The 25,816-nt window shown below is 42.1% G+C and overlaps 2 protein-coding genes across 4 annotated transcripts; both read right to left on the bottom strand.

Annotated features, from left to right (window-relative positions):
• On the bottom strand, positions 3-16,304 carry LOC8066574 (cleavage stimulation factor subunit 77). 2 transcript variants are annotated; one of them, XR_002447420.1, is made up of 24 exons: positions 15,971-16,304; positions 15,754-15,837; positions 15,615-15,677; positions 15,426-15,535; positions 15,204-15,304; positions 15,054-15,115; positions 14,813-14,953; positions 14,477-14,605; positions 13,583-13,629; positions 12,440-12,503; positions 11,786-11,906; positions 10,406-10,464; positions 10,247-10,315; positions 10,024-10,164; positions 9,050-9,114; positions 3,449-3,545; positions 3,078-3,137; positions 2,364-2,516; positions 1,387-1,453; positions 1,192-1,302; positions 1,016-1,095; positions 822-932; positions 548-724; positions 3-452 (listed from the first exon to the last, which is right to left on the bottom strand). XR_002447420.1 is itself a non-coding variant. In XM_002440343.2 (23 exons), the coding sequence occupies exons 1-23, from the start codon at positions 15,980-15,982 to the stop codon at positions 244-246; spliced, it is 2,253 nt and encodes a 750-aa protein (XP_002440388.2). In that variant the 5' UTR covers positions 15,983-16,300; the 3' UTR covers positions 12-243. The 2 variants fall into 2 exon arrangements, 1 of the variants encoding a protein (XP_002440388.2); XM_002440343.2 differs by lacking the exon at positions 1,016-1,095 and having other exon boundaries at positions 12-452; positions 15,971-16,300.
• LOC110430148 lies at positions 6,748-9,043 on the bottom strand. 2 transcript variants are annotated; one of them, XM_021447215.1, is made up of 2 exons: positions 7,323-9,043; positions 6,748-7,089 (listed from the first exon to the last, which is right to left on the bottom strand). In XM_021447215.1, exons 1-2 carry the CDS (start codon positions 8,428-8,430, stop codon positions 7,055-7,057), a joined length of 1,143 nt encoding a protein of 380 aa, XP_021302890.1. In that variant the 5' UTR covers positions 8,431-9,043; the 3' UTR covers positions 6,748-7,054. The 2 variants fall into 2 exon arrangements, with proteins under 2 accessions (XP_021302890.1, XP_021302891.1); XM_021447216.1 differs by having other exon boundaries at positions 6,748-7,081.

Raw genomic sequence — 25,816 nt, 5'->3', positions numbered from 1 at the left:
CGAAAAGCAACTGGACAAGTTCTCTTTGATTGTGCTTTCATTCATTCATCATCCTCGGCATCATCAGCACCGCCCCAGGACCAACAGTTAGAAGAAACAGCACATCAGACTTTACGATCTACTCACAGGTGTCCATTCTATCACAAAGCTTAGCACCAACAGTTTCACCCTACAATAATGTAAATTCTGAAATGCAGATGCTAAATAATGATACAGCTGATATATTCCACCATAGATAAACTACTAATCTGTGCTGGCTGAGTGATCCCCAGAGAAGGCGCTTCCACCGCCCGAGAAGGAAAATGCCGAGGACCCAGACTGTGAAGCGGCGGCAGCAGCGCCCACCCCCAGGCCACGGCTCCTCTGAATCTGTCGAAGCCTGAAGATGTCTCGTGGCACAGCTGCCCTACTCTGCACCGTTGACGCATCCTCTTCCTCCTGCACCCCTTGCCCTGTGTTCCATTCCGTTGCATATCATATTTAGATTACCTCATGTTCCATTTTATCACACCGACAGAAACAGCAACAGAGATATAGTATTACTTACTTTCCACGTCCTTCCTTCTCTCCCTTGGAGGTCTATGAACAGATCCATTCTGGTTTAGTCCTGCTTTTCCAATGCCTGAGAGCTCACTCACGCCACCTGCTTTCCCAGCACTCTGTGCAACTGGCAATGTGCTCTGCAGCAGCACGCTGAGCACCACATCAATATCCGGTGATGGTCCTGCCAAGATGCTCATATTTTTCAGCATCAACTCAAAACTGACCATTCAATCAACGGCCCATGTCAATTATGTGCCGGAAGCGAGAGGGGTGAATACCTTCAATAGCAGGCAAATTCTTAATAAAGGACACCATCATCGGTGATAGCACTTTGAGCATGTCTTCAACCTCCTTCGTGTACCCACTGCTAGTTGCTGCAAACTCTGGGCCTGTCCAAGAATCCACAGTGATTTTCCACTCTGCTTGTCAGCCAAGGGGGAAACTAAACACAATGCCCCATGACCAATTATACCACAAACTGAATTCTCCTTCCCCTTTCCCATCCCCTTCCCCTTCCCCTTCCTAGGCTGCAAATAAAATGGCTAGATATATCTAAAACACAAAAATGAATTGGGTCCTGCTTATCAGTCAAGAAATGAGCTCAAACGTGAAATTTTGGAATACTGTGAAATTCTTCCATACAAATACCTTTCATCTGTCTTGGATCATAAATGATCATTTGAGAAGTCTCAGGACGAACAACTTTGGCAGATTGTGGTAGTAACCTTGCACTCGCACTAAATCCTGCAGCACCTTTGTCTGAACCAGAGATAGTAAACACACTCAGCAACTTTACCGTATATCATGTTTATTTAAGACATCCACCATAGGTAAGCGGCTTACCTAGCATGCTACTGCTATTTAGCATAGCTGATTTGTCAACCTTCTTAAAAATGTTTTTCGATAGCCACTGCAATAGTAAAATTAATTTCTTTTTCTCAAACACAAAGGACAGCTGTGCATCATTATATTAAGAAGAAATACGAGGGTTTAGAAACCCCTTACAACACCACACGCACCCCCAACACACTTCAAAAGGCACAATCCGTCTCTTTCTAGACAAAGACCTGACCCTCGACCACTAGCATGAGAACTCACCCATTGGCTGGCTCTAGAGCAAGGAGATGGGAAGCTCTGGCCAGACTCCAGATAGTTCGTCCTTAACTACAGCTAAAACCCTATTAAGACTAGGTTGAATCCCATCAAACACACATCTGTTATGGTGGTTCCAAATAGACCATGTTAAGCGTGAGGCTTCCCCATGGAAACCAAATAACCAATCAGTAACTCTGTAAAAAACTGCACCAAAAATATCAAGCAGGAAAACATACTACCTTTCTTAACCAAATTAACAAAAAAATTAAGGGTCACATCCATGTTGTATCATATTATTGGTATATGAAATATACACTAATATTTTTTCTATTTATGGAAGCACATGAAATCTATCACCTGGATTTACTAGTCTGTACCATCTGATTGTTGCAAGAAGCTTGCAGAATCACTGCTGAGGCCACAAATACAAATACTCTAGGCAAACTTTTAAATTTAAGTTTTTATCAAGAACTTAATCCAAACAGACAGATTTCACTCAGTGCTCACATCTTTTAAAGATTGCACATCTGACTTGGGAAGATCAGTAAAATATTTACTTAGATAGTTTAGCTTGTGGTTTAAATTTAACCCGGAGCTCAGACTTGAAAGCAGATAGCTTAATTAGGTCATTTAGCACGCTAACTTCACTGTTGCACAGGAACTCAAACACAATCACATATGAATAGATCACACGAGCTTAATGTATAAAGTTGGATAGTGCAGACCTCTTGTCTCGCTAGATAATCCAATTCTTTTGATGAGCATGGCCAAAGATCCATATAACTGTATCGAGAAACTATGTCATGAAGAGTGTTTTCCGATGCAGATAGGACATCTTCTGATGTCCTAGAAAGAGCCTCTTTCCTTCTTTGTTCAACCTGAGGAAAACACAAATTTTACATATAATACATGTAAAAATTGTAGTTCTCCAGGGAAAATATGAAAATACTTATAAGAGTCACAAACATGAAGAAAAAAGCTGTAAAAAGGAGATCAGAAGTCAGAAGGGAACACTGAGATGAGAAGGAAGTGGAAATGTTATTGAGAAAGCAGTATGAAACACACAAACACATACTTTGCAACAAAAGTGCAACTGATCCTGTAACAGTTTGGAAAAAGTAAAGAGCGAAAGGCTAATTGAACCATACAATAAGAATTAATGTTCTCTACTGTACCGCCGTTTAAAAAAAAAGTTCTCTACTGTACCTGTCCAACACTTTTTCATAAACTACAAATGGTTAATATGGTTCTAATGCAATTCATTTTCGGGACACTTACAATGTCAATAAGGTACACCACTGATGGTACACCCAAATCACAGATACAGAGAACAAATCAATTTTATCAAGCATGTACTCCAAAAAAATAGCATCTTTCATTGGCATGACAAGCTTAAAATGCACTCTGCGTGATTACAAAACTAATTTAGAGCCTTGTACCTTAAGCATGCTTGATAAATCCCCGTAGATCTGCTCAAATTGGGCAAATCGTCTCCATACCTACATGAGAATAGAGACATCCATTAGTTCAGATAACAGAGGTAGATGAATGCATTCGATAATTACAGACAAATGTTAACTACCTTGTACGGTACCATACCTATCTATTTGCATTTTGCACCTCTAACAAATATCCAAGAACATGACTACATAGTTCCCAAATCAACTAAGGATTCCAAAAAAAAGGTGGAAAATAGTCAAATTATGATCTACTGTTGCTATTGCTACTGTCAAAGCAGACCTCAGTGCTGATTAAGATCACGGAAAATGCAAAGTAATGCTGAAAGAAGGAAGTACAATAGAAGTCTTACCTCTGTGGATTCCTCAGGTGGAAGTAAGCTCAGTGCCCTCTCAAATAAAGCACGTACATTTCTGTCGTCATTTAAACGACACAGGAAGTCTGCATATCTGAATAATAGCATCAGTTTCAATAATGCACCAAACCGAATTGACTTATATTTTACTATAACGTGACAGCAAGTGTGAACCCTTCTCAATCGCCAATAAACAAATATAAGATGGCACAAATATTCATAAGTAGACCAAGCAGTTTAAAACACAGTTCATCTATTCTTACCATACCAATTGCGTATGAACCAAATGTATGCATTTCGATAAGGATCTATTCTACGGTTATGACTACAAGGATCATTATTTGTGAGGACGTAAATGTGCCATACTGTTGTAAGTGTAGAAGATTAGGATTGGGGCAATTGGCCACACCTCAATTGGAGGGGGCGCCTTCTATTATATAGGGCCGACTGGCCTTTACAAGGCAAGGGTGATTCCCTTGATTTACATCTGATTTACATCTCCTAATTATAGTAACTAAATCAGTGATTTACATCTTCTAATTATAGTAACTAAATCAGCTATCGCTGATTGATTTACATCTGCTAATTATGGCAATGATATGCCGCAGCATATGGTAGGGGGCTGCGGCATATTCTATTGCCTAACACCCGCCCGCAGTCGCAGCGGGAGGCTCCCGGACGCAAAGGCTGGATCGAAACTCTCGAAAGAGTGCTGTCGGAAGCCCTTTAGTCATGATGTCAGCGAACTGATGAGAGGAGGGTACATGGAGAACCCGAATTTCACCAAGGGCCACCTTCTCGCGGACGAAGTGAATGTCGATCTCAATGTGCTTCGTTCGCTTGTGGTGGACGGGGTTGGCTGTCATGTAGACGGCACTGATGTTGTCGCAAAAGACAACGGTGGCGGAGGGCAGCTGAATATGGAGCTCCTGGAGTAACTGTCGAAGCCAGCATCATTCAGCCACAACGTGAGCCACAGCCCGATATTCTGCCTCTGCGCTAGAACGGGACACCGTGGTCTGGCGCTTGGAGGACCAGGAAACCAGATTGTCGCCGAGATAGACACAGAAGCCGGAGGTGGATCGTCGAGAGTCTGGACAGCCTGCCCAGTCAGCATCAGAGTAGGCAGTCAGCTTGTCGACGGAGCCGGTGCCAATGTGAAGACCCGAGGAGAGAGTCCCCTGGACGAAGCGTAGGATGCGCTTGATGAGCGCACGGTGAGGCTCGCGTGGGGCGAGCATGAAGAGGCACACCTGTTGAACAGCATAAGCCAGATCAGGACGAGTCAACGTCAGGTACTGGAGAGCCCCCGCCAAGCTCCTGTACTCAGATGCGTCCTTCTCTGACAGTAGAACCCCGTCGCTCGCGGATAGCTTGGCATGAGTGTCAACAGGTGTCGATGTCGGATGACACTCAGCCATGCCCGCACGCTGAAGAAGCTCGACGGCGTACTGTCGCTGGGAGAGGAAGAGGCCATCGGAGGAGCATGTGACAGCGATGCCGAGGAAGTGGTGGAGGGCGCCAAGATCTGTCATGGCGAACTCGGAGCTCAGCCGAGCCATAATGCGCTGAAGGAGCGCCGAGGACGAAGTGGTGAGGACGATGTCGTCGACGTACAGCAGTAGGTAGGCGAGGCTCGTCCCTTCTCGTAATATGAAAAGGGACGTGTCGGAGGTGGAGGCGACGAAGCCGAGCTGCCGGATGAAGGTGGCGAAGCGCTGGTACCAAGCCCGCGGAGCTTGCTTCAGTCCATACAAGGACTTCAGCAGACGGCAGACGTGATCTGGAGCGCCAGGGTCGACGAATCCTGGCGGCTGCTGACAGTAAACGGTCTCCTCGAGGTGGCCGTGAAGAAAGGCGTTCTTCACGTCTAGCTGGTGAATCGGCCAGGCACGGGATGCGGCGATGCTGAGTACAGATCGTATGGTGGCCGGTTTGACAACCGGGCTGAAAGTCTCGTCGTAGTCGACGCCTTCGCGCTGGGAGAAGCCTCGGACAACCCAGCGAGCCTTGTGGCGAGCGAGGGACCCATCGGCATGGAACTTGTGCCGGAAGATCCACTTCCCCGTCACGATGTTGGCGCCAGGGGGACGCGGAACGAGCTGCCAGGTGTTGTTGTCGACGAGGGCCTGGTACTCATCCATCATCGCAGCACGCCAGTTGGCGTCGGCCAGAGCGCTGCGGTAGTTCGTTGGGATCGACGATGGTGAGGAAGATGTGGTGGCCGCCAGCCCTTCATAGCTGACGCGAGGGATGGCAGTCGTCATGGTACGGGTAACACGTGGTTGCGGTGGCGGCGGAGCAGTAGAGGCTGCCGGTGCCGGTGAGGGCACCGTCGGTGGCGCCGGGGCGTCAGGAGGGACTGTCGGGGCAGCCGCTTCTCCGGACGGCTCGAGGCGGGGGCGGCGGACGTAGACCCGTGGAAAGGGAACCGCGCTGGGTCCAGGCGGGGGCACGTGACCACGCCCGCCTGGTGTCAAAGGAGGCGATCCATGTGATGCCGCAACGTCGGAGGGTGGTTGCTCAACATCCGAGGGGGATGGAGTAACCACGGGCGTAGAAGAGGAAGTCCCACCTGCAACAACAGTAGAGCAAGGCACCGAAACCATATCGTCGTCGAGGAGAAAGTCGTGAGATGCGGAGGAGGAGGCGTCTGAGGTGGCTGCAAAGGGAAAAGTGGTCTCATCGAATATAACATGGCGAGAGATGATGATGCGGCGTGTTGATAGGTCGAGGCAGCGGTAACCTTTGTGTGTGGGGGGATATCCGAGGAAGATGCATGCCGTGGAGCGAGGGGCGAGCTTATGTTTAGAGGTTGCTTGCATGTTGGGGTAACAGAGACACCCAAAAACACGCAGATGGTTATAGGTTGGTGGCTGATTATGCAGACGAGTATATGGAATGGCATGCTGAATGGAGGAGGATGGGCGCCTATTATGGAGGTAGCAAGCTGTCAGGAGTCCCTCGGCCCAATACGCGGGAGGCAGGGAGGCGTGGAGCAGCATGGTACGAATGGAATTGTTGAGGGTGCGGATGATGCGTTCAGCTTTGCCATTTTGGGATGATGTGTAGGGACAGGAGTAGCAGAGGTGAGTGCCTTGAGCAGCGAAAAATTTGGTGGTGGCAGTGTTGAGGAATTCAGTCCCGTTATCAGCCTGAAAGCATTTTATGGGAAAGCTGAATTGTGTTTTGGCGAGCGCAGCAAGTTCAACTAAGTGTTGGTGGACCTCTGATTTTTTTCGGAGCGGAAAAACCCAACAGTAGTGGCTATAATCATCTAAACAGACCAAGTAGTATGAAAAACCAGACAAACTGTTGATGGGGGAAGTCCAAACATCACAGTGAACAAGTTCGAAAGGGGCATGAGTTATGGACTGCGAAGAACTGAAAGGTAGACGCGTATGTTTGCCTATCTGACAAGAGTGACATAGGGAGTGGTCTACTTTATTACAGGAAACAGCATGCAATATATTTAGGCGCTCTAGAGCAGCGGGTGCAGGATGGCCGAGACGTTGATGCCACAGAGTCGACGAAGCAGCCAGGAGAGCATGAGGTGGAGCGGCAGCTGTGGAGGCAGGCATGGTGTATAGGTCCCCATCGCAGTTACAGCAGAGAATCACGCGTCCCGTCCTGAGATCCTTAACAGAAAAACCATGTGCGTCAAATTCAAAGGAGCAGCTATTGTCACGAGTGAATTGACGGACAGAAAGCAGGTTGCGGACTATGGATGGTGCAACAAGAATATTATTAAGAGCGAAGTTTGTGGTAGGTGTGGGAAGGATGGAGTGACCTCTAGACGTGACAGGAATACTGGTGCCATTACCTACTGTTATTGAGGAGATGGAGGAGGGGAGACGTTGGGTGAGCATACCAGCCGAGGAGGACATATGTGTGGAGGCGCCGGAGTCAACTATCCAGTCGCCCTGCAGTTGCATGTTCTGCAGGGCAGCGATGAGGCCGGCTGCATCCCAGGTGCTGGTGGAGGTGTTGGAGCCGCTGGAGGAGGTCTGGAGCGGAGCGAAGGCGGTGTTGGCCTGTGGGGGAGGCCCTAGTATGCCCGAGTTGCGCCCAGCCTGGCCACCAGGACCTCCAGGAACGCCATAACCGCCCTGGCGGCGCTGTCCAGGAGGAGTGACACGCTCTCCAGGGGCCACACGTTCGCCGGTCCAGGGGTTGAAGCCCCAGGGAACGCGCTTGTTGGTGCTGGTGCCGCCGGAGGACTGCTGGTCACCCTTCTTGGTGTTAGGGCGCCGGCCGCCCTGCAGCAGCTGCTGCTGGTGACCGCCAAGAGAGGAGGCAGCGGCCAAGAGGGTGGTGGCGGCGCGCACCTTTTCCTCGTTCTGCAGGCGCAGCTCTTTGAGGAGGAGCTGGTGCCGGGCGGCAGCGAGGGTGAGGGGCTGTGTCCCGGCGATGTTGTCGGCGACATTGGAGTAGACCTCGTTGAGCCCTCGCAGCAGGTTGAGGACGAGGTTGGGTTCAGAGACGGGCTGCCCAACGTCGTGGAGTTCGTCGGCCTTCTCCTTCATGCGAACGCAGTAGGCGTCAATGGACAGATCCCCTTGAGTCATCGAGTGGAACTCGTGATTCAAGAAGATGGCGCGAGGAGCCTTGTTCGCCTGGAACACCGCGCTGATGGCCGCCCAAAGGGCGCACGCCGTCTGCGTGGCGTCGGTCATGGCGAGATTGAGGACGGCATCGGAGACGGTGCTGTACATCCAGCCGCGGACGCAGAAGTCAGCCTGCAGCCAGGCCGCGTCGGGAGTCGAGGTGGAGGCAGCGGCGAGGTGATGCTGCAGCCCAAACTTGCCACATGTGGCCACGAATGCCGTCGACCACTTGGTGAAGTTGGAGGGCTTCAACTCAAGGGTCATGGGGACGTGGAGCTTGATGTTGATGGTGGCGAAGGGGGAGATTGCAGGAGCAGCATCGCTGGTGAGGTTGCCGCTGGTGGCAGAGGAGAGGGATGATTCGGTTCCCATGGGAAGGGGAGGAGAAGGTCGGCACCCAGGAGGAGATCGAGATTAGAACGAGATCAAGGCCTGAACTCGTGATACCATGTAGAAGATTAGGATTGGGGCAATTGGCCACACCTCAATTGGAGGGGGCGCCTTCTATTATATAGGGCCGACTGGCCTTTACAAGGCAAGGGTGATTCCCATCTGATTTACATCTCCTAATTATAGTAACTAAATCAGTGATTTACATCTTCTAATTATAGTAACTAAATCAGCTATCCCTGATTGATTTACATCTGCTAATTATGGCAATGATATGCCGCAGCATATGGTAGGGGGCTGCGGCATATTCTATTGCCTAACAGTAAGGAATCGTTTAATTATTCCTACAATATATACTAAGAGATATAAAGGCAGTACAGTCCCCATAAATCCTTTTCTTCCTTTTCTTTTTAGTTTTTAGTTCAGAATGGAACAAAGAAATTGGGAGAGATGTTTTCTTCCTCCACGTATCATGAAGTGCGAGCCATAGGGAAGGAGTGAGATGACTTTCAAAAATTTATCATAGATTTTGTCTATCGCTTGAGAGAAGCAACAAGAATATTTTGGGCAGGAAAATTATCAATGAGCCAATGAAACTTACTCAAGGATGTATCCTGGCTCATGCATAAATCTCTTTAAACCTGCTTCAAAAACACTTTGTGCCACCTATAATAGAATACTTAGAATATGTTACAAAATACAAAGAATTAACTTTAGAACTGAAGGAAGAAATGAAAGCAAGATGCAATATGTATATAGACTATAGTACAAAATGTTCAGTCTTCAGAACTAACTGGGACTCAGTCTAAAAATGTTAATTAAACTAGTATTAATTTTGTTTGTGGCATGTCTGTAATCTTTTTGCTTCCTAGGAATATGTGGGTTCTGCTTGGGTGGGATGACTCTAGCCTCTCCCATTCGAATCTTTTTCTTAATGAAATGACACGCAGGTCTCCTGTGTCATCGAGGAAAAAAATATTGATTAATTTTCTTTGCAACACTTGCAACTTGATGAAAAACACTCGGGCCTATTTGCTTCGAGAAAAAAGTAAATAAAAACCGGATGTAATGCCAGTGGAAAATTACAGTGCACCAGCATTCGTTTATTAAAACTAAACTTCACTGCTCTAGGCAGGTTTCTATTCACTGATGATCTTTGTCAAATTCATGAAGCTTAAAATGGATTGCATGGAACCGAATAGACCAAAAAATACTAGCATAGGATGCGATCTAATCTTATTTTCATGACCCATAACACACGACTGTCCAGATTAAAAAAAAATCGCACTTTATGTAACCACACAGAAAGGACATGAAAGCTTTGTAGCTGACATGTCAGATTACCTGATTCAAGGTTCCAAACATGAATACTAATAGTGAAAGATGCTACAATGTGAATCTATAGGTGGTATATGATCTGATTTTGTGATGATATTTCAAACCTGAGCTTAATGCTACATCATAGACCCTATGAAACTTAGACATTTTATTTATTTCTAATTGTATTCACTACCAAAACATCAGGACTTGTGAAAAATACGAGAAAAAACGCATAGATGTCATCACTTTCACAACCTTTGCATCCTTGTCAACGCAGAATGCCATTGTAGCATAAGCAACATACAAATGATAAGTGCAGCTTGGTGACTTCCGAGCATCCAAAAAGTACTTACGAGCTGCTTCAATGCCTTCAGTTCTCCTTAGAAACCGAATAAACTACAGTAGGAAACCACAGCGAAATTTGTCACAAAGCGCTCAACAAAAAAATATAGGTACATCAAAAGTAATGGCAGCTCACCTGAATATTTGCAAGTGAGGTCACACTAGCATTTTCACCTAGAAGAGATTCATATATTGTCTTAGCAGTCTGCACAGAAAGCGTATATGAGAAAATAGGATTGGCCTAAGGAATATTATAGTTTGTCAGTGCTCAAGACTTCAAGGGAAGCTCATTGACCTGTATTGCCCCTCTGGACTCTTCCATTTCAGCAAAGGCATACTTAAGTACTTCAGAATCTAAAAGAGAATTTCATGGGTCAAATTAAGCCAGGAATGCTGCTCTAGACATAACAATGTAACTCGAAATGAATAAAAGTCACAGGTCTCCTCAACGCAAGCATGCAACATGATTAGAACTAATGATGCCACCAGTACTCCAGTAGTACAGTTCAGAGTGAACAAGACAACTACTTCAACAGGTTATTACTTAGTAGTTGTCAAGAGATGCATAGCAATCTGAGCAAATTCTTACTCAAGTGTTAACAACTTTAACCATGAAATGGATTAATAAACCTCTCATGCAAAAATAGAATTGCTACAAAAATAACGAAGCCTTTTATTCCAAGCCAAGTTGCCGTAGCTAGAGATGAAAAAGGAGAGTAAATCAGTAGCAACATTTAATAAGATCATGGTCCAGTACACATGGATTCCCAATTTCTTATCAAAATAATAGAAATATATTATATTTCAGTATACTGGCACTCATGCAAAGAACTCACATGCCGGTGTTCTTTGTTGAATGCACAAAGGCTAGACAAAGGTGAACTATTCAGACTGCAGGATTCATATGGGGATTTGTAGGGGATAAGGGAGCCCAAAATCCTGTGAGAGCAAAGACTCTTTGACTCAAAATTCAGAGTAAACCGGTCAAATAGTCATACCGACTGCACTGGCTTTTGAGTTCATCCATATGGTCAATTAGTCGAATGTAAAACAATGTTCATGTATCATCTTGATCAAGGATTCAAGAATGCAACGTGACCTGTGACCAAGTTCTTACATGTAGACCTCTCAAGTCGCAACCACATTTGATCTGGAGGACCCACAATCACTGGCTCACTGCTCTTTGGGGTAGACAGAATGAAATGGTAGCTGCTCTTGGAACATGTATCAACTGCTCGGGGCATGACCCTCACATCTTTGGTACATAGACTAGTGGAGTTAAAATAACCTCCTAGAAAATATGCAGCACCTTAAATAACCTTCCCAAAGATATCATATCCCAGTGGCACCCCCCCCCCCCCCCCTCCCCTCCTCCATACACACATCTACCTCTGGACATGTAAGTCAGGGATTCCAATTCATCTACGAAATTTACTTAAACCAGCCATTTGATGCTACCAGGTAAAGGTGCAAAACAACCCTCTTAACAGCAGAGAAACCTTATTAAAACTATGTTTTTGCTTTTTTTCCAACAAAAAATATCCACATCCTCAGAGCATGTTCTGAGTTCTTTTGGTAGACCAATCAGAATACTATATACACTTCCATACTAGTACACTGACTAGTGGAACAAATATCCATAAATGAATTGATCAAAATAATTCTAAAAGATTACCAGGGATTGCTTTTAGAGCTCGCTGAAATATTTTTGATGCAGAATCCATAGAACCATTCTTCGCATGCCACATAGCATAATCGTACCATATATCAGGATGATGATATAGATACATCAGGCACTGGAAAACAAGAAATGTGAAAATTAAAGCAAATGCATATGATCCATTGATCATTTACAAACTCTATATGTTTCACTGTGCAATGGAAAAAACTGGTCAATTCATGCCTCGGGGTTAAAACATTTAAGGTAAGAGAAATGTACAAGGTAAAATAGCCCCGATAGCAATTTCAGTGTTTTTCATTGTCTGGGATAAACAACAATAAAAGCACAAACAGCGTAGCAAATCTGAATTAAATCGTCTAGGAGTTCCTCTCAGACTCACAGTGTAAGCTGTTTCGTTAAATAAAACAAAGGAGTACTGAGCATTTGTACAGGAAAAGAAAAAGACGAGTTGAGACGAAAATACAAACTCTCACCTATAATATTTAGTCATAACAGTATATGAGCAGAATATGAACACGACATTTACACATCTCAATATGATCATTATGTATAAGACTGTCTGACTAGAGCTAAATAAAAGAATGATAAGGAACGTTATCTCATTCAAGCGCCTCTAGCATCTAAGTATACAGATAGAAATGGGCTTACTTGCTCATAAGTAAAGGTGACACGCCTATTAGCTGTTGTAGCATCAATCCTTTGAGGGTTCCCCCTATACAGAAACAGAACTCTTGCAGTTATCAGAAATGTAAGGACTAATCTTATATGGAGGTGGCGACAAGTGAAAACTGGGCAAGTTTAAATTAACGATTTAATACATAACTTGCCCTCACATAATGACCATAAACAAAAAAAAAATTATATACAGATCGCAAAGCATAAAGACAAGTTACAACTTACAGTAAAACATAGAAAACAGAAATTTTACGCCTAAGTTCAGAAGGAATCATCAATTGTACTTGAAGTATACTATTTAAATTCCACATAAAACAGCCCCCAAAAGATCCACATAAAAAAAATAAGGAAAAAGACTACATAACCCACTGACCTTTGCTCCTGTGTCTAATTCACCCCCTGAACTATAAAACCATGTATCTAGCACCCTAAACTTCTCCAAACCAGGTATTTAACCCCTTTTAGTGGTTTTAGTTCCTGGTTTAGCTGAGCCGGCAGTTCAAGCGGCAGGTTAGCCATTAATACGTATAACCTGAGCGGCTGAGCGGATTCTTGCACGGGCGCTAGCAGAGGAATGGAAAGGGAGCAAAGGGGCACGGACTGCGGACGTCCTAAGAGCCAGCAGCGACAGCTTTGGCGGCAATTTCGATAGGCTGAGGCCTGAGGGTCAACGAGTAAATAGCGAACCTGCAGCTTGAACTGCCAGCTCAGCAAAACCAGGAACTAAAACCACTAAAAGGGGTTAAATACCTGGTTTGAAGAAGTTCAGGGTGCTCGATACACGGTTTTATAGTTCAGGGGGTGAATTAGACGCAGAAGCAAAGGTCAGGGGGTTATGTAGACTTTTTCCAAAAAAAAAATAAACTAGGGAATGATTTGTGACAAGGGAAGGTAAGAGAAGAATATAAAGATTTTTTTTTCTAGGACACGCAGGAGAGCTGCGTTCATTATATTAAGAAGAAAAGGAGTCTAAGAAGACTCAAAACACAAAACAAAGAATATGAAGAATTAAGCTGTTATGGGCCTTTATAAAATGAAACTAAGTGCAGAAAAAAAAATCATGTGTGCTTTTTCACTCATGGCAACATAGCATGTGTGGCACAGATGTTTACTTACTTTTCAAATACCAAGAGTCTTTTCCATGCCATACACTGTTGCTCTTCCTGTGAAATAAGTTAACAAGTTACCAGCCAGTTGAATACCAGTTACTTTGACGTTTGCCCTAACAGACTGAAATGAAAATGAACATCTTTTCCAATAATGAAAAAAGTCAGGAAAAGCTAATAATCCAAAGCAAGATCAGTAAATGAACAAGAAATCGCACTTTATAAGGAGGCGTATTTGTATCCCTATTAAGTTCAATATGACAGCAATGGCCTAAACCTAATGCAGGCAAAACACAAATGCCTAAACTTAATGAGAGGTATTAGCCAAAACTCAAGGGAAGAAAAAACACAAAAAGCAATCCATAGGTGCATATCAAACTGGCCCAAAAAAAAACCTCTGCTTCCAGATTAAACAGATGGATTCTGAATGGACTTCAACTAGGTAGCTATACAGGTTGCAACTTCTAAGCAGTTACCAAATTCTGGAATGCATACAATTTAAGTTTATCTTTTTAGGGGCGAAAACCTTTGAGATGAAACAATAGAAACAGCAGCACAACACAATGAACTACATTGTAGGCTAGACCGCTAGAGATTAAACACAACAAGAGCCACCAACATGGGAGCATATAAAAGTGAAAATTTTATATTAGGAATATGGTAAAACATATTTCAAACTGAGACATGGCATAAATCATCCATACAACAAAAACAAAGCCCTTAGTCCCAAGTAAGTAGGGTAGGCTACAAATAGTTATCCATAAAAAAGCAATTCTTGAAGACAATATTTATGGATTTGTACCATACCTAGCCAAGTCGTATGAACCAACATTAGGACCTAAGAAATGGCTTACCTTGTAAGAGACTGTAGGGGGGCAACGTTAGGACCTAAGAAATGGTTTACCTTGTAAGAGCCTGTAGGGGGAGTGGCCAGCACATTCCAATCAATATCATCAATGAACTTTTTTCGCTCTCTATATACAGCTTTAGCACTGTTAAACTTTGGTTGATATTCAGATAACAAACCTTTTGCCTGGAAGTGCATAGGTAAATCATCAGCTTGAGTATGATTGTACAAACTATGAAACAAAGGCAGGTCAAATTTAAATTGCCAAAAAAGTGATAAAGTAAAACAGCCAGAAAGCATATAAGAACCATTTTTTTTCCAACACAACTTATAGAATTATTCGCATGCTTCTTTGCAGAAAAAAATAAAAATCCAAAGAGAAATTCCAATTACCAAGGTGCGGCTAACAGAATTCTCGAAGTTCTCATAATCCTTCCAAAGCTGCTCTACATGATTAGTTGGGACTAAAATTGCCTTCTGGTACACTTTACGAACAGTAGTCATGCGATGCGACTCTTCATGGGGCGTCACAGCCTAGAGTTTGCAAGTCAGCAATGACCCAGAATGCAACCACACATGTAAGGCCATAATGTTAAAATGGGGAACAGAACAGGAAATAAGGAGCACAACAGACCGGCATGGACTTGAGGAAATTAATATACTCCATCCACACAGGGCCAGAAGCAGCATCATTCCCTGGAGATTTAAGCTTATTATTAGTACACTCTACACCAAAAATGGCTTCATCACCAGACACTGCTTGGAATGAGAATCCTCTGCTTACCAACATAGTTGAGCATGAAATCAAAAGCCTTTTTTGTTTCATCAAGACCCTCAGAGCCCCTTTTATCGTTTATTCTCCTGATAAAGTTTATGTAACAGCGCCTGCAACAAATCAATGATTCAATGTGCATGCAGAAGAGTGGAAATTAGTGCACGCAAACTCAGTTAGAGCGTGTGCGTGCGTGTGCAAGGTCGATATGGTGTGAGTGAGTTGAGCATGGACCATAGACTAATGTGAAGGCAGTTGAGCAGGCATCTGCTGAAAATCTGCTTGGTGGCTTCGTGGTTGTTAGTGGCCATGTAGGCTTCGACATACTGCTTCCAGTATTTGGCCTGGGCATGGAATTATGTGTCAGTACTTTGGCATAAACAGTGAGGAACAGTGAAAGGGGTCAAGGGAAAGTATACTGACAGCCGTGGGGAAAGTGGCGAGCAGCTTCTCGTAGATTGGGGCGGCTTCGTTGATGGGGAGCAACTGAAATCAACAGAACTGGATTGGGTTGGGTATTCAGTTGACGTGAGTAGAGCAGAGTTGAGAGCAGAGGACTGACGAGGGCCTCGTTGGCGAGGATCTCGGCGGCCCGGACGTTGTAGATGTCGCCGCCATCGCCATGGCCGGCGCCTCCTCCGGAATTCTGCACCCACCCACCACGAAAGAGATTCAGTAGAACGATTAGAAGGCCAGGCCCTAACTGCAAGGAGGGAGGGAGGGAGGGAGGGAGGGAGGGAGAGAGGGAGGAGGAGGGAGGAATAAGCTGAGGTACTTGCCTCTTCGGGCATCTCGCTATTGGGCAACTGTCGAACTGGTGGGGATTGACTCGAGCTCCCGCTTGAGCGAGGGAGAGGAATGGAGGGGAGGGAATAGCGAATAGGGCTGCTAATGCTCAAGCGCCGGTCTGGCGGATTGAAGGGGTAGCGAGCGGCCACAAACCAAATCTGCCCTGCTCAGTCGCCTGCCTCCGTCCCTCACCTAGCAGTAGCAGTAGACGGAGACCACAAACCAGTTAACCGCGGTCGGAGAAGGGGGAGGGAGGAGTCCGGAGGTTGAAGACGACATAAGATGAACGAAAGGACTAGAGGAGGGGGCCGGCCCCACCCTATTTCCGACCAAGAAGGGGAAAGGTAAATAGATTATTAAGACAATTTCAGAAAACAATTCTATATAAACAAGTACTTCCTCCGTCCAAATGATAAATCATTCCAACAATCTTGAAAAATCTCCTACAGCTAAAAAGACTAAAGAGGGGACATTGTTTTGGTGCGACATTCTCCCCTCCCGCTTTCGTCCTGCCTCCTGCGAACACGCCCCGCGCGGATTCGTCCTGCCCCCCGCTCCCCTTCCATCCGGCTCCCCTTCCATCCCCGCCTCCCCGCCCCGCTCCACTTCCCATCCTTGCGCCCCGCTCGCCAGGTCGCCCGTGCTCGCACCCCCGATCGAAGCCAGGACGCGCGGATCAACGCCAGGTCGCGCGGATTCGTCCTGCGCCCCGCTCGCCAGGTCGCCCGTGCTCGCACCCTCGATCGAGGCTAGGACGCGCGGATCAACGCCAGGTCGCGCGGATTCGGCGACTTCTCCAGAGCCGCACCCGCTGCCACCTGCGGGCGCACCCGCCGCGCTCCACGTCCGGCGCTGCTCGCACCCGCCGCGGATCCACGTCAGGCCAGGAAGCTGCCACTGATTGGGTGATTGCCTCTGTTCCTTGCAGTCGCCGATTGCAAATTTGCACTAGAAGTTTACCGGCTGATCCCCATTCTCAAATTTTAAGGTATTTGTACCGGCTATGTCGTCTCTGTTCTTTGTCAAGCAGGTGACCGATGAGTTAATTGATTGCACCAATTTTTGTAGAGTTATACCGATGGCTGTGAAGGCCAAGCGAGGACTGGTGAGAAACAAGGTCCTGTGATTTCTCCCGTGAACAGGGGAATCCCCGAAGCAGTCGCTGAGCACATGGTTGGTAGCCCTGATAATCCAAAGGTGGCAGTATTCATGCACGGGATTGGCAATTGCCAATCGGGGAAGAACGGGGGATTGTCCAGGACAATGCCGAGTCCTAAGCCCACTGATTCCACTGTTGGGAACAGCCCGCACAAGAACTGCTCCAGGAACAGCCCGCACAAGAACTGCTCCAAGCCCGATGGCTCTGAAGGTCGAGCGAGTTCATTGGCTTCAGCAGTTACAAGACACTGGAAATCTTCTTCAGCTGTTTTTAGTTCATTCCTAGGAAATAAGGATCTCTGTATGCAAGCTGCTTGTGCTCTTCATCGCCAGAGAAAGTTTACGACTCAGTCAACTGAAGGAGGACGAAGTGGATGTACTGGACTCAGCAAATTTGAAGCACACAGGTCTGTTAAAATTGAGTCCCTTGGAGGTTAAAATACATATGTTTTGAATAATCGCCAATTTTGTGCCCATACTCGTATTGCTTTTTTTTTGCCTGATAGTGATAGCACTTGTGTAGGATATTTGGTAGTAGTACAGTCTTTAGCTTTCTACTCTGTCTTAACTCATAACTGTGTTTTATTCAGCAAGTAGCTTTAACAGGCATATAAGTTTAACTCCATGAATATTTGAAGGCAAATATAAAACATTCAATTTGCAAGTCATGAACATTGTAATTGTCCTAGCAATTGCCTGATTTGTATTTATGTTTGAGTAATGAGTAATGACTATTCATATTAGGATTGAGTTAATAATTTAATTCCATCTTGGGTATGGACGTATGGTTGTATCCGTGTGGAATGGTCACTGATTTGGTTATACCGATATTTACTTCAGTTCTTTAAGTTTCAGAACTATATTCTGATGCCAATCCTGAATTTTAAATGTATATCCTTGAATGAGCTTATTTTTAAATGTATATCCTTGAATGAGCTTATGCACATAGTATGTAGTTTCTTGTTTAATGTCTTTGAGATGTATGAGTAGATATCCTGTAATTTAGTCAGCCAGCAGTGTGGTTTTCTTTTTATTTGATGAATCTTAGAACTCTGCAAAACATCTTTAGCCAACAGTGTGGTCTGCTCTTTGCTGTTTCTGTCAATATTTTGTTTTATCAAAATTCTGACATATGTTTATTGATTGAATTTTCTATTAAAATTGTGATTCATCTTGGAAAAGCTTTGCCAAAGTTAATATATTTATTCATGGTAACCCAGTTATCAAAATCCAAAACACATTTTGGAGTAATATATATGATATCATGTGTCTTACAATGGCGCAATAGTAAAGCTATACATGTTTGAGGTTGTTCCTTTAGGCTGGCTGTGTTGGCGGAATTTCTTTTGGATGGCAGCCTTGCAAGGACGAGTAGTTTGTGGGGGCGGTATGGAATTTGTGCTCACGCGAGGGCTGTCGACGCCGGGCAGAAGGCGATATCATGCCAGAGCATTGATAAGCTGGCCAATCCCTCAAGTTTGGTACGTGCACAAGCAAACATCCCTGGCAGCGGATGTACTAATGAGTTTTACTTTGTTTTTTTCTGATTTTAATGATGTGCATTTGTGCGCAAATTGAGTAGATCGAAGTACATTCTATAGATTAGAGAAATACCTAGCTGAGAAGTATTTATTACAGCTTAGCGAAATACTTAGATGTCTACTCTGATTGGAATACTACTAGAGATTAGCTACAGACTTACCTAGCTGAGAAGTATGTACTTGCCTACAGAATGCAGCTGAGAAGTACATACTGCATGATTTGGGTTTTACCATCGGTACCTACTCTGAAGGCTTACTCCCTGCATTTGCATTAGATGCTGTCGTATTTCAGTTCAGGAATCAAATGCATCTCTTGTCACATTGGACTTTATTCTTTCACATCTTTTTTGTGTGTAAAAATATTGTTTGGCCTATTTGTATCCAACATTTAAATTGATATTATGTCTTATTATGTATTTGGGAACCATTCTACTTGTACTTTACCCTCTGTAGTTACTCTTAAACAAACTAATCATATTGGAACAATCTTTTGCCTGAACTGTAAAAATTGTGTCCACTGCATGTCTTGTTTGCAATGCATAGTGGACAGGGTCTTGTTGGCCGTGCTGGAACCTTAAATACTTATGGCCAACAGAAAAGTAAACTGTGAAGTCTCTCTAAGTGTTATTCTGAGCTATTAGTTCTTCAAGCAGATTAAACACAGGTATACAACCACATAGTAAGCGATTATGCTCTCTCAAGTTCCTTGGTTTCTTTTCTCGCCTTATGAATTGGTTGTTTAATGATTTTTCTTTTAGGACAAGAAGAAATTATTTCACTTTTGTCTCGGCTAAGAGAGCAACAAGCTTCAAGGTAATATATCCTTGTTGGATTCTCAATTGCAAAATAAATGCCTTTTATTCAGAATACATGATCTGATTCCCAATTGCAAACTAAATATAATATTTTTTATATCATCATAGTGTTGTGGATTTTTGGTTGAATGGATCTGATTTGAGATACTCAGATAGGGATTCTTGGATGTTTCCTTCAGAGTCTGACAAGCAACCATGACAAATTGGCTAACTTGCTATCACTTGCATCATAGTAGATGTCAATTTTGTTGAATTAGTAGAATTGCTATCACTTGCAGGTAGTAATAAACTGCCTAAAGTTTATATGAAATACAACCAAGTTCATTTAAATACAGAGTACATGAAAATGGATAATAGCTCTCTAGCTCATTAAAGTTTCACTTCAAAGGTGTCAGGAATTTGCCTTCATCTGAAAACCTCAACACGGAATATTGCATCTAATGTTTGACAAAATAAATATAGGTGAATCACATACTAATACTCTGATAAACAGGTTAGTCTGCAAAAAAAAAGAAGCTCTGAATTTTGAGCATTAATTACTTTTTTGTCCACTCATGTATTTGTGCTTTCATCAAAAATAGTTTTCGTTTAATCCTCTATGGTTCTTTTACTGAAGGAAAGGACCAGGGTTATTCTATTGGTTCATATACATCTTTCCTTCAAGATGATTAGCAACTGAAAGCCATTAATGACCTATTTAAATTTTTTTGGCAATAATAAGATTTATTGGGCACATTATTTCAAAGGCACAGTATTGCTAAAAGTGGCAGGAAAGGTTGAGGATGCTACCGAGCTACAAACACTTTTATTCAGTGCTGCTTTTCTAGATTGGGTAAATAAAAACAATTCATAGGGCTTCTATTTTTCAAAAAAAAATATTTTTTGTACTTCTGTGAATTTCCTTTGTAGTTTTGAATAATTTAGTATGAGCTTTCTGAAACTTGACTGAAAAACAGAATATCTTGTCAGTAATGAGAAACTGAAGGATGGTGCATCTGCTATCCATCTCTCTTCCCTGTAATATGGCAGCAAGGGCTCAAGTTCGTCCAGACATTATATGATCCTATAGCCAATATGTACTACGCATAGATGGTATTCGCTTCATACTGACCGAGGTTGGGCTCAACTGCTAATCTTTCTCACCATTTGTTAGTTTACCACTTCTCGATTAGGTATGTATGGTCAATTCCCACTGACTATTCCCAGTGCATGATTTGTATTTTTTACCAGTGTTTTCAAGCTTAAGTATGGTCACCTTACTTTGTTCTCTGCTATTTTTGTATTGTATTAAATTCAATAGCATGATGGTAGGGGAAATGGGGTGTATGACAATGCTTGGATAGGTAACCATGATTATCTTGTCAGTAATGCATCAGCAAACTGGCATTTACTAGAGGTGGAGCATTGGGCCTCTCTCTTAAAAATTGAAGATGTTATGAGGGATGAGCAAGAGGAGCATGATGTCGTTATCTTTATGCGACAGCTTCCGAACAGGAACTTACTACTCCCTACTAACAAGCATAATGACTATCACTCTTCGATGATATTGTTTCCCTATGGAAATGTAGTGCAACTATATAAGCCTCTGAAAATTACATTTCTACATTCTTGATAAATATCTTCAGGTTTATAAGACTTGGAAATTTAACACTGGGAACTGGGAAGGAGATCCAAATGAGGGCTATAAGATGTATGTATATGGGAGGCCAAAGAAGGGAAGGCATATCAGGTGACACATATAATGCACCAAGTAACATTATTTTTATTTTATTAGCTATTTGCCTATTAATTTCATACTACTTTGTAGAATGCATGTCACTTGCTTTCCTGTCCCATTCAGTTGTCTCACCATGCTTTTGAATGTTCTTGACCTAAAAAGATCTTACTCTGCAATTGTTAATAGTAGGCGAGAGGAATATCAAAGAGATTGATAGGTGCAGAATGGAGGGGACACTTAGACTGGTTCTCCATCGGCATGGCATACGCTGATACATGGCCGCGTGGGATGTTGCAATTGTGTACTCTATGACACTATGTGTGCCTCGAGTGCGACGAAGCCTCACCTTGGTTCGCTGGCCGAGTCACCTTATGAATGAATAATTGAATATAATTTGATTGTAGTTTAGAATTCTCATACTCTAAAGGGTGAACTGATGATACATATTAAATCCACCCACTGACAGGTATTAATATTTACATATATACCTGAACTCATGTATAGTATTACACATATGATTGTTAATTTTGTAAACTTTGTTTTTTATTAAAAGTGTCACTTTAGTGTTGATATTTAATTTTTATAGTATTTGTCATTTTATTGTGCGATCCATGTATTTTTAGTATAAAATAATAATTATCACGTAGCAACGCACGGGCACGCTACCTAGTTAAAACATCTTAAGTTTAACTAAAATTATAGAAAAAATTATAAAGATTTATAACATTAAATAGATATATTATAAAAATATAATTAATGAACAACCTAATGATACTTAGTTGATACCATAAATATTATTATCTTATCTATAAATTTGGTCAAATTTAAGATGTTTTTTACTCTCCAAGATTCTTAGAATGACTTATAATTTAGAATGGTATACATTAATACCTTCATCCTAAATTATAATATATTTGACTTTTTGACCCAAATTTTGATTATTCATCTTATTTAAATATTTTTTATATAAGATATTGAATATCTTTTAAATGTGGATTTCAGAGCATACTAAATTTTCTTAGTAATGAGATGAGAAATAGGTTACATAAATTATTTAGTGTGATAGGGGTATCGGTAATTAGATGTAAATTTAGGTCTACTTTAGATCGTGTTTTTTAATGCAATATGTGGCTAGTTTAAATATAGAGTCATGAGTTTTTTTGTTGTTTTATGTAACACCATAGGTGAGTAATTTTTTAAAAATAAAATAGATCCAATTGTTGTTATTATCAATGGAGGTCAGGTTATACCAAATTTGATGGTTAAATGCTTTAGGTTTTTTTTTGAGAAATTTATTGGATCTATTTTTAATTTTCCTATTGTGTCTCATGAGGATTAAGTGGAGGCTCTATTAAGGACCTCTAGTTAATTTCTAGTATTTATCTTTTTTCCAGCATGACATGCATTTAGTTTAAACCTAACTAGAAAATATATAAACTCTTATTGGCTCCATTCCATGAATTATAGATTACTCAATCCATCTCAAATTGTAAGTCGTTTGACTTTTTTAATATCAAGTTTGACCACTCGTCTTATTCAAAGTTTTGTACAAAATATTACTTTTTTTGTTGTGTATTGGTTTATTAATAAAAGTTCTTCAAGAATGACTTAAATTTAACTATATTTGCACAAATTTTTTGAATAAGACGAGTGGTCAAACTTGGGGTAAAAAAAGTCAAACGACTTACAATTTGGGATGGAGGGAGTACCTTTTGACTTTTAACCAAGTTGTTTAATTTTTTCACATCTTTAGTAGAAACTCTAGTGTTTTTTATTTTTTATTCGAAATACATTTTTATTAAAAAGAGTTTAGGTCTTAGTAATATTATTTTCTGCATGTTAATTAAGTTGAATTGAGATTGCACTCACCATGGAACTTGTTGAATTGTTATATCACAAATTTATATGTGTGTAGTATTATTTTATATACCATAGAGTTGTAAAAATTAAATTACCAATGTTGATATGACATAATATTGTTTTAGTTAAAATTTATAAATTTATTTAAAAGTTATGAAAATCATGATTAGGGAGTATTAATATTATTCAAAGGGATTTGCTAGTGTTATGTTATTTGTTAATTAAATATTTTCTATGCTTATAAGTTATTAAAATAATATTTATCATAATGTATATATGCCTACTTGGTATACAACAAAGCATTATGGTTATTTAATATCATAGATGTAGAAGTTTATAATTTAGAAATATATATGTTTTGTATATACATGGTCAGACATAGCATTGTGATTATTTAATTTCATATTTCTAGAAGTTTGTAATTTAGGAATATATGTCCCATACTTTATGAATATAGATTTTTGTAATAGTATATATTAGTATTTACATATAGATTTGAGAGAGGTGGGTGAAAGCCCTAGTTTGGTTTTAAATAATTGATGAAATTCAAAGTACTAACCTTCATGCTAAGTGTGTGTAAATTAGATAAGGTTGGTACATGCCAAGTGATAGAGTGAGAGATGCTCATAGTGATGGTTGTGGTGACCACAAGGTGATCAAGTGCTCAACTTAGAAAAAAAAAAGAAAAAAACAAAATCCTATAGAGGTCAAGGCAAAGATATTGCTTAGGGCTTCGGTTTTCGTGATCAAGACACCATAAAGGGTGTGGTCATATTTAGGATAGATAGTCGTACTATAAAAAGAGAAATTCTTTGGCTAAGCGGTCTATCAAGTGCCACTACATTTTTCTTTGGCTAAGCGGAAATTATGTGCATGCATTTAGAACCTAGTGTACTAACTCAACCCTTGAAAATATTTATGAAAATATGCTAACACAAGTGCGCAAGGTGAAATACTTGGTGGTTAGCACGTTTGAGCAAGGGTTGAAGAGGTGGAGAGGAGTTGGGTCTCTCTCTCCCTCCTGCCGAGCGGGATTCGGCGCTTTAAGAAAATGAAATGTATATTTTTTTACTTCAGTGGAAAGTTTGGAGAAGTCGTGGGTTCTCATCGGATGCAGGCCCAACATCTAGTGCATTGTGGCTAAGTGTCGATGTTCCGTGCCGAGCGTCGGAGTGTTCGATAGGTTCACGTCGGACGCAGGGGCGATTACTGTTTGAGCGTCCGGTGCGTTGGGATGTCAGCAACTATCGCGAGTAAGTTTTAGGTTGTGCACGTTGGACACTGAGGTGCGTCCGATGGACTACCGTCAACGCCCCCCCAACGTTTTCTGATCTCTCTGAGTAGTGTCCGATGTGAAGGTCGTGCGTCCGGTGCGTAGCATCTAACACATCCGACACTTACTATATATGAACTTCAATGTGTAAGTGACCGTTAGGAATCACTAGGTCATGTTTAACTGAGGACATGTGACAATGATCTAGCGGTGCTGTCAGGGGACCATCAGACGCTGGGGTTATGTCTGATGCCTAGTGTCGACGCGTTCAACGCCTTCCCACATAGGGTATTTTCAGAGCCTAACAGCTCTATTCTTTGGTGGACGCTTTTAAATAGTGTTTGGTCGCCTTGTAGCTCACTTTCTTGGTATTTTGACATACTTAATATCCTTGTGAGCCTAAACGAACACCTCTCACTCATCTCTATCATTGATTTATCATCGTAGTGAGATTAGGAGTGATTCTAAGTACATTTGCTTGAGTGATTGCATCTAGTGGTATTTGAGGATCGTTTGAGCTACGGATTTCTTATTACTCTTGGTGGTTGCCGCCGCCTAGATGGCTTGGAGCGGCGGAGGAGGATTGGCACGAGTTGGTGATTGTTTGTGGCTGTCTCTCGATGATTGTAAAGGGTCTTGTACCTTCCCCAATGAAGAGTCGAAAGGTAACTCTAGTAAATTGCTTGTATCATTGAGTTACCTTACTTGTGGGTAGATTTTTGTAGTGTCCTAGTGTGGACGAGATTCGTGCAACACCTCTTAGCCATTAAGCCACCAAGTGTTGGTCGACACAACAGGGGCTAGTGTGCCGGCAAGCATGTGAACTTTGAGAGAAAAAACATTGTGTCCATCTCTTGTGATTGATTAGATTTCTCCCAGTGATTGGTCTTCATATCATTGTGATTGGTTCATCCCCTCTACACGACGGTATAAAAGTTCACATATTACTCTTTTACATTCCCGAAACTAGTGTAGCTTAATCTCTTGTATAGAAATTTTAGGTAGCTCTCTAGTGTGAGTAGTGACTTAGTCTTTGATTAGGGATTGAGTTTATAACAACTAGAATTGTTGGATAGGTGGCTTGCTTCCCTTAATTAGAGCTAGAGCAAAAAGCTTCACTTTGTTATTTATTAACTTCTTGCTCTAGTGAGTTTGTAAATTTTTAAATAAATAAACTATTCATCCCCCTCTAGCCATATTAGGACATGAGGGGATTATTATGAATCATGTTTCACAATGACAAAATAGGGAATTTATATACAAATTTAGGGGGTTATTTTGAATTATTTTTCATAATGATACGCGTGGGTAATTTATATATTAATTTAGAGGGTTATTTTGAATTAACTTTTATAATGACAGAAGTGAGCAATTTATATGCACAACTAGAGAGTTACTTTAAGTATTTTCATAATGGCAGAAACAATAGATGCAATGACTGTTATCGGAGATGATGATTAGAGTCTACCCAA

The sequence above is a fragment of the Sorghum bicolor genome, chromosome 9 (genome assembly GCF_000003195.3).
Source record: "Sorghum bicolor cultivar BTx623 chromosome 9, Sorghum_bicolor_NCBIv3, whole genome shotgun sequence".
NCBI lineage: Eukaryota > Viridiplantae > Streptophyta > Magnoliopsida > Poales > Poaceae > Sorghum > Sorghum bicolor.
This window is presented reverse-complemented; position numbering and strand designations above follow the sequence as displayed.

Coding starts and splice junctions, on each gene's coding strand:
- LOC110430148 (XM_021447215.1), bottom strand. CDS start 8,430: ATGGGAACCGAATCATCCCTCTCCTCTGCCACCAGCGGCAACCTCACC. Junction 7,090..7,322: donor ACATATGTCCTCCTCGGCTG/GTATGCTCACCC, acceptor TTTTCTGTTAAG/GATCTCAGGACGGGACGCGT.
- LOC8066574 (XM_002440343.2), bottom strand. Junction 15,678..15,753: donor TCCTCGCCAACGAGGCCCTC/GTCAGTCCTCTG, acceptor TGTTGATTTCAG/TTGCTCCCCATCAACGAAGC. Junction 3,546..9,049: donor GAGCCAGGATACATCCTTGA/GTAAGTTTCATT, acceptor GCTATTATTCAG/ATATGCAGACTTCCTGTGTC.